At 42.5% G+C, this 16,373-nt stretch overlaps 1 protein-coding gene across 2 annotated transcripts in view; it reads left to right on the forward strand.

The window, feature by feature from the left end:
* The window catches only part of Clip4 (CAP-Gly domain containing linker protein family member 4), a 67,358-nt gene that overhangs the window by 49,552 nt on the left and 1,433 nt on the right, over nt 1–16,373 (forward strand). For both annotated transcript variants that reach the window (XM_050163008.1, XM_050163007.1), the window contains exons 14-15: nt 1,811–1,875; nt 8,187–8,259. In XM_050163008.1, coding sequence (XP_050018965.1) covers nt 1,811–1,875; nt 8,187–8,259 — 138 coding nt within the window. The remainder of the gene's footprint in view (nt 1–1,810; nt 1,876–8,186; nt 8,260–16,373) is intronic.

The following is a 16,373-nucleotide window of genomic DNA, read 5'->3' on the forward strand; positions in this document are numbered from 1 at the left end:
TTTTATGGACTTCAGGCACAGTAGGTACCGGTCAGTTGATTCCTAGTCCTGTGCTTTCTGTGCCCAAAGCAGCCTTTGCTCCGCCTTCATTTATAAAGCCACACCTTCCCCTGTAGTTTTCATTGTTTTGTTTACAGAGCGCACACGTTGGCTTCACACTGTTTCACTTGCCTTCTGTGTAGTCTTCTCCAAGGTAGTGCATTTGAAAGCAACCCCCACTTCTTAAAGGAGCGGGTTCTGTTGAAATGAACCGCTGTCTCTATCCAGCTGTCTTCCTGTCATCTTCTGATTGTCTCATTCATCATCATCAAATACTATTAAGTGTCTTTTAGCACTTTGTGCTGTGCTCGGCATTCTATGAGCAAACAACAGACTTGGTCTCTGATTTTAAGGCATTTCTAATGCAAGCCAGTGTGAGCTCTTTAAAGACCCCACTGGTCCTCATGATGGGACGAGTTTAAACTAGGGGCTGCTGAGACTGGGTGACTACTCACACTCTGACCTCCAGTGCTCAGCTCAGGATCAAAGCCGGCTTTTTATTTCTCCTCTCTGCAGTTTTAAAATGGGTGCTTGTCCCGGGATCCCTCACATGACTTCTTATGTTTGAATAGCTTTCTCCATCCATCCATCACGACACAATTTTCATTTAGTAAATTGTCTTGGTTAATAACGTCAGTGAATGTTCTTTAAAGATAACCTAAAGAAACTCACTCACTAGATCAAATCTGACCCCTCCCCTGACGGCCTAAAAAGCCCCCTTGAACACGGTGTTCATGTTGTTCTCTCGTGGCTGTTGGGACTTATTTCACTTCCAGAAGTAGTCTCCTCTCTGCTGCCCACCACCACTTCCTTCCAGAACCCGCTGCTTACCTGGTGATGGGTTCTGTGTCCATCAGCCCCTGCTCGACTGTGCTGCATTGTGTGTCTGTAAAACGATGCATGGGAATTGTGGGATGCAGCTGAATACACGGCAGGGGCTGCAGGACTTCTTGATGGAAGTGAAGTGTGTTGGGGAAAGTGATTGACAGATGAAGGCCTTGCAGATTTAGGTCAGTAAATGGGTGAAAGAAAATGAGGCTTTCAGGACCTGGCTTTTTAAAAATACTGATTTGACTGAAGAGAGAGAGGGGGAGAGACAGAGACACAGAGAGAGGTAGAGATAGAGATAGAGACAGAGATGGAGACAGAGAGAGAAACTCATTGAGAGGCAACCCTTGCAGTGGAGGGCAGAGTCCAGCACAGAGGGTCTTGGATTATATTGCTGTCCAGGTTTATCAGATTCAGGCAGTTTCTTTTTTTCTAGTATCAGAACTGGTGATATTTTTTATAATTTTAACCTTCTCTGTTAAACTTGGTATAAAACAACCTATCTCCATATGTTTTAGTTTTACCTTTGAAGATAAAATTCCAAAAGAAATCAGAACTCATGGTGGGCCCAGTTCCTAGCCCTGGAAAACAGCGGCAACAACAATAACAGAATAATAGCTGGGCCACAGATACAGCACAGTGACAGGACTGTCATGTGCCAAGGCCCGGGGTTCAGCTCCCAGACCCATAAAAGTCACCAGGCAAATAAATGTCAGAAGTCAGGGTCCTGTTTGAGATGACTGAATTCCACGCTGCCTGTCCTTGGTAGTGAAGATCCCCATCTGCGTGTTGCCTGTCTTCCATGCTGACTCACGTGACTGCCCAGTTATTGAATGAATGGGATAACAAATGCCAGTTGGCGTGAAAGCATCATTTGTGCGTCCACCCCAACCAAAAGACCAGCTACATCTAACGAGGCATGCTCTGCTTGTTTTCTTCACAGACTTTCAGATTCCCTGGATACGCTTTCAGAAATATCTTCAAATAAACAGAATCATTCTTATCCTGGTAAGATGGTGGTTTTTAAATTCAGCTTAAAGTATTTCTTCACTTTCACACATTGAAGTGTGTTTTTATTGTTCAGCATCTGTATCAGTATCTTTCTATGAATGACTGTCTGAAATGCATCTGCATAGTGCGTGCAACCCGGAGCACATGTTTCCTGCCTCCCAGCTGTGTTGTGTAAACCCCAAGATCCCACCTCCCTCTCCGCTGCCCCCGTTTTGCATGTCCCATCCTACGGTTATGAGACTTGAATTTTGTATTCATAATTCCTTTGATTTTTCTTGCTCTTTCCTACCGTATGCAGCTGTATCAGTAAACCATGTTTTGTTTTGAGCATTTCAGGGCAATGCATGACTGCTCTTAGCTCCTGGTCACTTTGCTGCACCCTCTTCTTTATTACTACACACTGTGCTGCTCCGCACACATGTAGAAGTTACCCTGGGTTGGTAAGCATGGCTACCATCCCCATGCCCTCCCCGGGGGACGCCAAGTGTCTGCACTCCCCTCAGCTGCTGGCAAGGCCTTGTTCTGCTTAACCTCAGCAACTGCCATCTTGTTCGGCGTGGAAATAGTTGCTACTCTGCTAGATTTAAACAGTATTTTGTTGTGGCTTTAATTTGCATTTTCCAGATTTTAATTAGTTGACATGGAAGCAGTTGGTCCTTTCAGTTTTCACGTGGGACACACATATTTCCTTTCTTCTGTTTAAGCCTCTCGCTCCTTCTTCTTTGGGACAATTTACCTCTCATCTGAAGGTTTCTTTGTATATTATGGGAATGAATCTCTTGTTGGTTTTGTGTGTTACGAATATGTACAAGCTGATGACATGTATTCACTCTTCTGACATTCTCTGGTTAAGAAGTCTTTAACTTTTTTGTAGTCAAAGACTAAAAAAAATTCACGCTTTGCATTTTTTATATTAAGATTTTTTTTCTCATGAGACAGAAACCATAATGCTCTTTTCTGAACATTTTTTTTTTGAGGTTTTGGTTTTGTGTTTCACATTTTTCAGTTTACCCAGAATTGATTTTGTATGTGATAAGAAGTGAGTTTGATTTTCTTTTCCATTTGTGGATAACTGTTTATGAAAGAGCTATTCATATAGCGACGATCCTTGGATATTGGTTGTGGTCAACCCCATGACCAGGGATTGTCACCGTTCCAGTGGACATGTTTTTTTGATGTGACATTTTTGATGGTGTGTGGTGCTGTGTGAGTTTGCTGGGTTGCTCTGACTTGTAGGTGAATGATGTGTTTCTCTGCCCCCTCCCATCTTTGCAGGGGTTCTCTGTGTTGTGTCTGCGTCCTCTTCCTCTGCTGTGTGTGTGCATGTGTGTGTGAGTGTGTGTGTGTGTGTGCGTGAACCAGAGGTCAACCTTGCGTGTTCCTTAGCAGTCATCTTCACCAATCCCACACTGTTCTGATTCCTGTAGTTTTGCAGTAGTTCTTCACAGTAAATGGTGCCAGTCCTCCGACCTTATTCTCCATTGGTATAGTGATGGCTGGTCTGGGTTCTTTGCCTTCTCACATAAACCTTATGACCATTTTGTTGAAATCTACGTAGTAACACGCTGGCATTTTGATGAAGTTGGCAAGCTCTGATCTTAGTACTGATTTGTCTGTGAACATGGACTCTCTCCACTCACTAATGTAACCTCCCCTTTGTTTCTGTGGAACTGACTGTCCATTCAGTCATCATCTAAGAATATTAGTGGGAAATCCTAAGACCTGAATGGCATGATAAAATGCTACACTGTCCTGCCCAGGACACATGTTGTCCTTTGTTCAGCTTATCCATCTGCCCATTACCTTCCTGTTGGTCAGCCAACAGTCCTTCGCTTTATTAGTAAAGGATGCTACGAGTAGTGTTGATGGCAATTTGAGCATCACAGAGAAAAACCGCCAGTGTGTCCTCTTAAGTGAGAAGAGGGAGGTTTACCACCAGAATGTGCTTGTAGGGAAAATCACACTGGGTCTAGGAAGGGACAGCTGAGGGTCCATGGAAGTCCTGTGAACGTGCTCTTTGTGGCTGAGAAGACTACTGTGGGCTGTGGCCTTCCCTAGCCTCATCAGGATATTGCAGCTTTCCTCCTACAGTTTTTGTGCATATTTTGTTAGATTTTTATTTATTATTTAATATTTTTGGTGTATCTAGTGTAATAACTTTTCTTTCTCTTTTCCCTTTCCCATTGTGTCTTCTCTCTCCCTTCCTGATCTTACTCTCCTCTCCCTACAAAGTATCACCATGTAGCACAGGCTAGCCTCAACTCAATATTTTCTGTCAGCCGCCTGAATGCTGGGGTTGCAGGGAAGCACCATCAGGGTCTTCTTGCTACTGCTGTTATAATCATTTTTGTATCTTTATATACAAGACTTCTTTTGGTTAAGTATTTCTCAGTGACCTTTTTCTGTCCATTTACCTTCTGCTATAACACAGTACCTTTCTAAATAGAATATACCAGGGTTTTACTTAGAGAAAAAAAATCTGATCGTCTTTATCTACTCCAAGAGAATTCTACTTGCTTTTAATTTATTTTAATTACTGATATATTAGCAATGTTTTTGTGCTCTTTTATTTGCTTCCTATTCCACTTAAAATATTTATTTGTATGTTTGTGTCTTTGAGAGTGGCTGAGCATGTATGTGTGTGTGGGAGGGGTCTGTGTGCCATGAAGGTCAGAAGATGATACTGGATTCTTCAGAGTGCAGTTCCAGGTCTTTGCTGTGTGGAGGCTGGGATCTGAACTCCAGTCCTCCCAGTTGCACAGCAAGCCCCAGCAAGCACTCTTAACCCCTGAGCTATCCCTACAGCCCCCAGTCCATTTTGGTTTTAGTATATTGTAAATGGTGAGTTTTAAATTAAGTCATAAATGGCGCTTCTCTTCTGTTTTGTTTTGTATTTTGATGCAGGGTCTTTATGTAGCCCTGACTGACTTAGAATTCCTGTGTAGGCCAGGCTCACCTTGAAATCACAGGAATCCCCCTGCCTCTGCCTCCTAGCACTGGGATTAAAGTTGTGTGCCACCACGTCTAGTTGGTGCTTCCTCCTTCACTTTGTTCTGGCTGTATTCCTGCCCTCCCCCTCTCTGCATTCTGTTTGCTCTCCTACTGTGTACACGCTAAACTGTGAATACATCATCTAATGTACGCACTTTACACAACTTCGTCATTCTTACCCCCTTCCTGCATCATTGAATCCTTAGAAGCTGCGCTGTATCGTTTTTATTTTATAAATTGGGCATTGTCATAACAATTTCCTGTAATAGTTTATTTCACTTCCATATTTGCTCATCAATCTTCACAGCTTCCTCTGGTGTGCACTCAGTCTTTGTCTTTTCCAGTGACATTTTGACTAGGTGTAGGATTTTAGATTCTCCCCCTGCACGTGGTTGCTCCGGCTTCTGTCACTGATGCGAGTCGGGCATTTGACCAATCCTTGTCGCAGGTGATTTATCTTGTCTTGTTTGTTTTGGACTCCTTGAAGGGTCTCTTTCATTTCTTGTTGCACAGTTTTATGAGGATGTGTGCAGGTGGAAATTTCTTTTAGCTTCTCCTGTTTGGCATTCTGGGTCTCCCTAGAAATGAAGGCTGGCATCTACAAGCTTCTGAAGTTCTTCTCTGCTATACTTCCCATGCTGCCTTTGTATCCGTCACAACCTGAATGTCTGACCACATTCTGGGAACCTTTACTGTCATCCGTTTCCTGTTTTTCTATTCAACTGTGTCTATTCTGCTGCTTAATCCAGCCCACACATCAATGATAATCAAAATGTCTGCTTTTATTTTCGCACATCTTACTATTACTTTTCCCTGTATTCCCAAGCTTTTCTTTCATGTCCTTGAAATCTTACGTATTATTGATTACTTTATTTTAGCTTATTCAGTATTTAAAGTTTTGCTGAGTCTGTTTCTGCAGCTTGTGTCTGTTGAACCTGACTTATTTATGACTAATTTATTGCTGGGAAGTGTTTGTCTAACTGGAAGGTTACAGATGGCAATAGATAACAGTTTTTTGATGCCTTCATATGTATTGACTTCTGCTATTTGCCGGGAAGCATTGCTACCCTAGATCTGCTTTAACGTACATTCTCTGCATGCCTTTCTGTTTTCTTTTCTCTTTCTTTCTTTCTTTCTTTCTTTCTTTCTTTCTTTCTTTCTTTCTTTCTTTCTTTCGTGACATAGAGAACATGAATTTGTTCATGTTTACTAAATCTCAGAGCAGTAATTCTAGTCTCACACTGAAAAGAAAGCCATTGTTTCATAAGAAAGCTTAAGTTTCTTACCCTAAGTTACATTGAGCATGAACTCGTTTACCAGGAGTCTTGGGTGGGATCTGCTAAGAGGTCTTTGTTCCTTCCTTCTCCATGTCCTGTGCAGTACCCAGGGGTTGAGCGGCAACCCTGTGATACAAGATTCTACACTGGACACCTAGCTGCCTCTTCTGGCTTCTTTCTTTTTTATGGTTTGTCCTCTCTGAAATTGTACTCTGGGGACCTGGGTGTGCCACCAACATCTACACTTACACACACACACACACACACACACACACACACACACACACACACACACAGAGAGAGAAAGACAGAGACAGAGACAAGTGTAACTGGAGGTTTCTCTCCCGCCCACCAGTTCCCAAGTAACCATTCTGAGGCTTAATATTAATTACAAACTTTTTGGACTGTTAGCTCAGGCTTATTATTACCTAGCTCTTATAACTTAAATTAACCCATTTCTGTTATCCTATATTTTACCATGAGGCTTATGGCTTATTATCTCACATCTTTCTTCTCTAGTGGCTGCTGGTGTCTCCCTGATTCTCCCTCTTTTCTCCTGTATACTTGTTTGGATTTCCCTCCTGGCTCTATTCTGCCTGGCTATTTGCCAAATCAACTTCTTTATTAACCAATGGTAATAAAGCATATCCACAGCATACAGAGGGGCAGCCCACTTCAGAGACAGGGAGAAAGAGAGAAAGTATTCTCTCAACATTATATACTCAACAGTACATTCTCTAAAATTATAGTTCTAAATTGGGATTTTTTTTACGATTTATTATTTATTATATATACAGTGTTCTGCCTGCAGTGTGACCTTCCAGGTCAGAAGAGGGCACTAGATCTCATTACAGGTGGTTGTGGGCCACCATGTGGTTGCTGGGAATTGAACCCTGGTCCTCTGGAAATGCAGTCAATATTCTTAACTGCTAGGCTATCTCTCCAGCCCAAGTGGGAGTTATTTTGATCAAAAGATTTCTTTAGCACATCTTGTTTGCCTGAATTGGAAATCCATTTTCTGTTTTTAACTCTACCTTTTGTAAAGTCTTTTACTCTTTGAACTCTTTTGTAGGAGTGGACACTGAGGAGCTCTGAAGTTTGTTGTCCAGTGTTCTGCTACTGGAATATTTTTAATGATAGTTTTTTTTAAACATCCTTTCTATATGATTATTAAGATTGAAATATTTCATCATATACTGAGTCCATTTTATGTGTGTGACTTGGTGTTATTTAGTTTTCAAGAAATCTTACAGGAGAAAGCATTGGAAGTCATGTTGTACTTACTTATCATTTATCCTTGTGTGAGCAGAGCTTGGTGAAAAGATGAGGAATTATCTAGAAATATAAACTAGTTATGTTCTGAGTAGGCACCTGTTTTATTTTTGTTGTGTGATATTGTCCCTGTGGAAATGTGAACAAGGACATTTTTTGCTCACCCCATGTAGGAACCAGCCAACCAACAGGCCAAAGTAAGGATGTCACCAAAGTCCAACTTAGTCAACCAGTGAGTTTTACTGAGGAATATGGGGGAGAGTTTATTGACAGGAGCAGACGTGACTCAAAGACAGCTGCATCACCAAAAGCCCACCTCAGCATAGGTGGCGACCAGCTTATGAAAGCTAGAAACCTGGCATACAGTGCAGAGCCCACCAGCAGCTCGGGGACTGGAGGTTGTCTCTTTTAGGCAGTTCAGATGTTCTGAGTATCTTTCAGACAGATTTGCTTTCAGTCAGTGGGTCTGGTCTCTTGTGTCTTCTGCCTATGCATGCTCAGGAGGGAGGGACCTGTTGTTTCTGGTCAGTTTTAGGAACTTCCTGATGCTTTTGAATTGTTTACTTCCTGAGTTTAAGGCACTTCCCTGCATGATGGAGGGTTTTATCCTGGAGGAACTGCTGCATAACAGGTTTCTCCAGAAAAAGAAAACAAAACAAAACCTCTTGGTGTCATAGAACATCTGTAGAAGTGATTAAAAATAACTCTTTGTAGAGGCTGAATATGAGTGATGTATTTTCCTCTTCTGACCTTCACTCTCCCTTTTAGGTTTTAGGAGAAGTTTCAGCACAACCTCTGCTTCTTCCCAAAAGGAGATTAATAGGAGAAATGCTTTTGCTAAGTGAGTATTGAGAAGACTTAGAAAACTGCCTTTCAAGATAAGCATGCCAGGATTCCGTGAAGGAAGAAAAATGGAGTTTTGTATCTTACACCTGCTTGATAGAATGTTAGCACGCAAGAGAGAAAGTGTGACCAGTGTGTTGAGTCCACCCTCCCACCTTTAAAAGCTCAATTAAAAAGGCCGCAAGTGGCTAAAAGCAGTGCACCCCGTGTGTTTTCTCTTCTAAGAGGTTAGTAGGGTCGCGCATAGGAGCTGGACATATTTACATTGTGTTTTCACTGACGAAGGTGAGTTGATTTTGAATCCTGTTTACTGAACTAATCAGATCTGATTTACTATGCTCAGCCATGCGTGAGAGAAATGTAAGGCCTGTCTGCCTAAGGTAATCGCTTAGATTTTTTTTTTAATGCTCTTGCTTCCCCTAGTAGTATATCCTGCTCAAATCCATCACTGATTTGCAATCAGCCTCCCTGATCAAATAGCTGAGAGATTAAGGACAGAGATCTTATGCTCCCATTCACTGAAGACAGTCCAGCATTCTTAGGCAGAGCTGGGGAAGTGCTAGGAAGAGACACCCTAGAAGGGAGTCTGAAGAGGCAGCAGAGCCGGTCTGGAAGTTGTTGAGGTGTGGAGCAGGAGGATGGTACAGAGAATGGGGGAGGCACTGATCCCTGTGGGCACAGTGTGGATACATGGAGCAGGGACTGGTGCTCACCTGCTTCCTGTGGAAATAGCAAGAAATTGAACTTCACGGATATGTAAACAGATTGACGCTGGTACCTGTTTAGAGAAACACTTTTTTTAAAAAAAAAAATACAGTATTTTTATTAATCCTTTGAGAACGCCACATGCACACAATTTCTCTTAATCATATTCACCCCATTCATCCCATACTCCCTCCAACTCCATGTCTCTTTTTTTTTTTTATGTCCACTGAGTCCAGTTAATACTCTCATAAACTCTAAGTATGGGGACATTCTCTGGAAGAGGATGGACCTTCCAGGGGCCACACTCTTAGAGAAAACTCACTCTCCCTCAAGAAGCCATTAGCTGCCAGTAGTTCCTCAGCTGGTGGTGAAGATGGTGGCTGGTGATTCCCTTACCCCTCTATACTAGACATGTTGGATGGCTTGATCTTGCGTGGGTCTAGTGCAGGCAGCCACAGCTGCCGTGAGGTCATGCTGCTCTGTCCTGCCATGCCCAGCAGTCACTGTCTCATTCTGGTCCTCCCTAACCTCTGGCCCTTTTCCACAGTGGTCCCTGAGCCTTGGGGTAAGGGGTGGGATGTAGGGGTTGCACCTGTGGCTGAGCACTTCACAAACACTTTTTCTCTGCACCTGGACCAGTTGTATCTGTGCCAAATGAGTCCACCACACAAGGAAACTTGATGTCGTCTGAGAGCTGCACTAATCTGTGTTTATAGGAATGTGAATTTAGGGGGCATATTTAAGTACTATATCCATTTAGGAAAATAATAGTAGTTGGTCCACCCCTGTGACCGGTGGGTTTTCCAAACATGGGTTCTTGGCCAGATTTACAGTACCAGGCATGGAATGGGCCCTTAATTCAATCAGAAAGCAATTGGTTACCTTCATAACATTCATGCCACTATTGCTCCCTTGGGGGTAGTTTAACATTGGTCCTTACTGTGACCCATAGGATATACAGATAGCAAAGACTGTCTGGACTTTTCTTACCAGGAACCTACATAGTTTCCACTGAGAACCAACTTTCATTTTTCCATGTCTTGTGACTAAATTGTCACAGCAGCAGGGTTTTACCATCAGTTTCCGGATGGCAGCTAAGAGCAGTGGCAATAGCTGGTATTGTTTGAGGGGGTTTCTAAGACACCCTTGCTAGCAACTTGAGGGGAGGTATTTTATACCTTGCATGGGACCTTTTATTTGTCAACCTATACTTCTTGTAGGAGAATAATCCCATGTATAGGGCAACTCCAAATACACTGCTTTGATTTTTAAGATTTGTTTTTATTATTATTATGTGTGTGCACATATACGTATGTGCAGGTGCACACACACTGGTGGGGGCCAGAAGATGTCAGATCCTTGGGAGCTGGAATTGCAGGCATTTGTGAGCTGCCAGACATGGGTGTTAGGATCCAAACTCTAGTCCTCCTGATAGAACATGGAGCACCAAGCTATCTTTCCAGCCTCATGCATATGACACTTATGAAACGGTAGATATCTGTATGGCTCTTCCAAACATCCTTACAATTATTTATCCTTTGTCCCACCTCCTCCAGTGACCTACGCCCCCATCCTTCTCCCCACTTAAACATCCATTCCCATTATTCCCCTTTACCCCTCCTATCACCTGTGTTCTACTACCCGCCTCTTAAAATTCTCTCTCACCGCACCCGTGGCTCCTTTAGTTTTCTGGGTAACAAATTTAAAGATCCAATGCTAGTATCTACATATAAGGGAGCACAGGTGATATTTGCTTCTATGGGTCTGGGTTACCGCAGTGTAATGTTTTTCACTTCCATCAATTTACCTGCACATTCCATAATTTCAGTTTTCTTTATAGATAAATGAAATTCCATTGCGTGTGGCACCACATTCTCGTATCTATTCATTAGTTGATTGAAATCTTGACTGTTCATATCCTCCCCATTGTGAATACATCAACAACAAATATGGATGAGCATCTATCTTTGTAGTAGGAAATGAGTTCTTTGCATATATACCAAGGAGTTATAGCCGGGTCACGTGATAGATGTAGTTTTTTGAGGAATTGTTACACTGATTTCCATAGTGACTGTACCAGTTTGTACTCTCACCAACAGTGCATAACGAATGTTTCCTTTCCCCCAAATCTTATCACTTAAGAAAGATGAAATCGGGGCTGAAGAGGTAGCACCAGTGGCTAAGAGTGCTGGTTCTCATCGGACTGGGGTTCAATTCCCAGCACCTATACAGCCACTTAAAACTGCCTGTGGCTGCAGTCCTAGGGGGTCTGATGTTTTCTTCTGGCCACTGCAGGCGCTGTACACATGTGCACGTGTGCACATAGACAGACCTTTAGGCAAGGTACCCGTTCTTGTAAGGTAAAACAGATATTAAAAAGTAAAAATATTGCCTGGAAGTAGGCACACACCTTTAATCCCAGCACTTGGGAGGAAGAAGCAGGTGGATCTCTGTGAGTTCGAGACCAGCCTGGTCTACAGAGCAAGTTCCAGGACAGGCTCCAAAACTACACCAAGAAACTTTCTCTTGAAAAACCAAAACATACATACATATATAAATGACGAGACACAAAGTAGTTATTTTAAGCATTTATTTTATGAGTGTTTTGCCGGCATGAATATCTGCATAGTTTGCACACTTAGTGCCAGTGAAGGTAGAAAAGGGTGTTAGATCATTTGGAACTGGAGTTACAGACTGTTGTGGGCCACCATGTGGGTGCTAGAGTTGAACCTGGGCCCTCTGGAAGAGTAGCCAGTGCTCTTAACTGCTGACACATCTCTCCAGCCCTCAAAGCAGCCTTAATTTGCATTTCCCTAGTGACAAAAAAATGGATGGTGAGTACTTTAAAAAATATTTCTTAGGCATTTGTGGGTTTTTTGTTTTTGAGAAATCTTGGTTCATTTCCATTGCCCACTTTTTAATAGAGCTGTTTTTTTTCTTGATGTTTAGTTTCTAAGGTTTTGTATATTCTAGACACTGGTCAGTCTTCTGTCAGATGTACAATTAATTGGAAAAGATATTTTAGGATATATATGTATTACACACACACATATATGTCCCTATATCATCATTTATCTGCCTACCTTCATACTTAAGATGCCTATCTAGCTATCATCCACCTACCTATTAATTCATCTATCTATCTATCTATCTATCTATCTATCTATCTATCTATCTATCTATCTTTTATCTATCATCTACCCACTCCCACCTACTCACCCATCTACCTGTCCATGCATCCATCCTCCTGTCTCTCTATCAACTGTATGTCTGTCTTATCTATCTGTCTATCTGTCTGTCTATCTATCTATCTATCTATCTATCTATCTATCTATCTATCTATCATCTATCTATCTATCTATCTATCATCTATCTATCTATCTATCNATCTATCTATCTATCTATCTATCTATCTATCTATCTATCTATCATCTATCTATCTATCTATCTATCATCTATCTATCTATCTATCTATCTATCTATCTATCTATCTATCTAGTCTGTCTCTCATCTGTCTTTGCCTTTCTATGGGCTGCCTCTTCACTGAATTAACTGTTTATTTTGTGATACAGAAACTCATCTTGTGAAGTCGCCCTTGTTGATTGTTGGTTCTGTTTCCTGGACAGTTGTGGTCCCGCTCAGCAAGTCCTCCCCTCAGCCTGTGTCCTGAAGTGTCTTCTCTACTCTTCCCTCTAGCAGTCTCAGTGTTTCGGATTTAACGCTAAGATCTTTGATCCATTTGGAATTGATCTGTGTGCAGGGGATGAGAGAAGGATCAAGTTTCAATCTTTGTGTGAACATCCAGTTTTCTCAGCGCTGTTTGTGGAAGATGCAGTCTTTTTGACAATGTGTGTTTTGGCATCTTTGTAAACAATCAGGTGGGTGTAGGCACGGGGCCTTGGTTATATTTCGGTTCCTGGTTCTACTGCACCTGTTGGGTGTGTCTGGCTTTGTGCTAGTGATGTGTGTTTTTACTATGGCTTTCTAGGGTAATTTGAAGTCAGGAATGGTGATACCTCCAGCAGAGTTTTTATTGTTCATGGTTGTTTTGGGTACCTGGGGTCTGTTGTATTTCCATATGAACTTTAAGATTGTTGTTTTTTTCCAATTTCTGGGAAGAATTGCATTGGAGTTTTGGTGTGGATTGCACTGAAGCTGTAGTTTACTTTCAGCAGGACAGCTGTTTTCACAGTGTTAATGCTACCAGGCCATGCGCATGAGTGGTCTCTCCATCTCCAATTTATCTCTTTAGTGTTTTCAAGTTTTCATTGTGTGTGCCTGTGGCTTTCTCAGTTAGGTTTCCAGGTTTGTTCATTGACTGTTGTGAATGTGACTCTTACCATGGTTTCTTTCTCAGGCTGTCTTTGGTGTAGAGGAAGGATATTGGTTCTGGCATGCTAATGTTGTAACCTGCCACTTGGCTTCACATGTTGGTCAATTCTAGAGGTTTCCTGAGGAGTCTCCGGGGTCTTTTATGCAGAGTCATGTCATCTGCAGAAAGGGACACTTGATCACTTCAGTTAAAAATCCAGCACCATTTGTGATAACAAACTCTGAAGAAACTAGGCATGGAAGGAACCTATCTCAGATAATAAAAACTATGTATGGCAAACCGACAGCCTCCATCTTGTTAAGTGGAGAAAAATGAGAAGTATTCCCACTAACCAAGAAGACAAGGGTGCCCACTGCCCCTCTCCTGCTCAGTGTAGAGCTTCAAGGCCTGGCTAGAAAAATGCTTTTGTTACATAGAACATGTGACCCCAGTGTTGTCTGATCACTGATCTTGGGAGCGTGAGACTTGGCCGCTGGCTGTGAGCAGGAAGTCCGGCAGGACTGGGCAGTGCACAGGAGAGTCTGCTATCGTGCTGGAGGAATCTGTGTCCAAAAGTGAGTTGTTGACAACTGATCAATGTGGTGCCGTGTGTTTTTATTTGTCTGGAAATAAAGGATCCCTTTAGAGTGAATGTGGAAAATAGAGTGCGAAATTCCTAGCTCGCGTGAGGCTAAGTGAGACTGTGTGCAGCGGCACGTGGTGAGTGTTCATGGAATACAGTTTGTGGCCGTTGTTTTTCTAAGAATTTGCACCAGCTTGTCATGTTGGGGGATATTTGTTCACACTGACACTCAGAGACTGCTAATAAAGTTTAACCTTGAATCAGGGGGTGGAGTTAGCAACTAGCTGACCAGAATTAGCCATAGAGTTTTTGGATGACCCAGGATACATATAAAGAGATACAGGAAGTAGTATGATGGAGGAGGGTCTTCTGTCAATGTGTTAATTTTATTGGTTAATAAAGAAACTGCCTTGACCTTTGATAGGCCAGCCCTTAGGTAGCCGGAGTAGACAGAACAGAATGCTGGGAGAAAGAAGCAGATTCAGGCAGTCGCCATGCTTCTCCTACCCAAGACAGATGGTGGTTAGAATCTTCCCGGTAAGCTACCACCTCATGATGCTACACACATTAATAGAAATGGGTTAATCAAGATGTGAGAGTTAGCCAATAAGAGGCTGGAACTAACAGGCCAGGCAGTGTTTAAAAGAATACAGTTTCAGTGTAATTATTTTGGGTAAAGCTAGCCAGTGGCTGGGAGCTGGGAGGTGGGAAGCGGCCCACCGCTCCTTCCACAGTAGTAGAAAAAGGCCTTAGAAAGGTCTCCAGGGCCTTGGGGAAGGAGAGAGAGGGGAGGTAACTGATGGCTTTTCTGCCACTTCTCTGATCAATCAGGTGTTCACCCTGATATTTGACTCAGAGTTTTTATTAATAATAGAAAAATTCAGATAAACTCATCACCAGGTTTCAAAAAAGCATCCATTTGGCGCGAATTTGAAGAATGAACGCACAGGTGTTTTTGTATAGGAATAGAACTCAATTTTTTCTTTTTTGTATTCAGTAAAAATTAATTTCTGTGTTACTACATTATGTATTTGATGTGATAAATAATTGTATTTTCATTTTGTTTTACTCACATTCCCCCTTCCTTGGACCCCTCTTACCTTTTTGAAGTTTTTCATATTGCTCAGGCTAGCCTTGAACTTGTGACCTTCTGCCCTAGCCTTCTGATTCGTTGTATTACAGACATAAACCACCATTCCTGGCTCCTTATTTTCACCATATAACCCTGGTAGCCCAGATCTCACTGTATAGCTGAGGTTGCCCTTGAACTCATGATCATTTTGCCTCAGCCTCCCGAGTGTTGGGATTACACATGTGTATTATTACGCTGGGCTCTAAAAAGTACCTTCAGGTTAGAATTCTTTCACTGTTTGGAAGGTGTATCTTAGGGAAGTTTCTGAGCTCTAGCGTCCTAGCTATGAATTTTGAATCCTCTCCTTTTTTTTACCAGGTAACTAATAGAAATGAATGAGAAATTATGTGTGGTAGCGTCATATTCAAAACTGTAGGAAGTGGGAGCTGGAGGGGTGGCTCAGTGGTTAAGAGCCCTCCTAACCTTGCTTCATGGTCATGAAGGCCACAGTTCAGAGCTCACACCCACACAAGTCAGGTGTGCCAGGGAACTCTCTGACCCCCGCTCTAAGGTGAGCAGAGACAGGAGGATGGCTAGAACTTGCTGACGCTGACTTCCAACAGTTTGAGCTTTAGATTCAGGGGTGAGAATGGCCTCTAAAAACTAAGTGGAATGGAGAATACCTGAGGCACAGGCTAACACACACATGTATGAAGACTCAGACACACGATGAATTAATCTTTTGAAAATGTAGAAAATAAATGTAAAGGAAGTAGGACCCACTCCTCTTATAGGAAGATGTTAGGCAGTTTGGGCACCAAGCCTTTGCCTTGAGCCTGCAAGGGAAGGGAGGGACCAGGGCCCCGAGGCAGAAGACTCCGGTAACCTTGGCAGGCCCTAAAAAAATGATGCTGGGTGCTCCGGGTACAGTCTCTGTTGTGAATATTAGAGTCTGCAGCCTCCTGTGGACACAGGTGGGGGGTGTGGGCAGTGGAGGGAGCCCTGGGAGGGAGAATGGGTAGGGAAGGAGCCCTGCAGGGCTTTCTGGGTAGAGGAGAGAGCTCTGGAAGGCAGTAGGGTCTTAGGCCTGTTTTGTTCCTGTCAGGTAGGTGGCAGGTGCTAAGGGTGCCTCAGAGCATCTTAGCGGATGTGTTGTAGGACAGGAATGCTATTCAGCACAGCCCAGGCCCTGCTGTGCTAGTGGAAGGGAGGAGTAGATGAGTCCATGAGAGAGACCTGTGTCTTCATTTAAAATTTATTTCCTAAAGTTAAAGGTTTTAAGATTTGTTTTCATATAAAGAAATATTTAAAGTTTAAAGAGTACAAGAGGAAATTTTAATTTACCACATTCAGAATGCCATTTCTTTAAAATATTGATATTTAAAGTTATGTGTATCTTTCCTAATTATTGAAATTCTCTTTCACTGTGTATGTGTGTGT

This window comes from Alexandromys fortis, unplaced genomic scaffold (assembly GCF_014885135.2).
Source record: "Alexandromys fortis isolate MF-2015 unplaced genomic scaffold, M_Fortis_MF-2015_v1.1 scaffold_148, whole genome shotgun sequence".
Taxonomy (NCBI): Eukaryota; Metazoa; Chordata; class Mammalia; order Rodentia; family Cricetidae; genus Alexandromys; species Alexandromys fortis.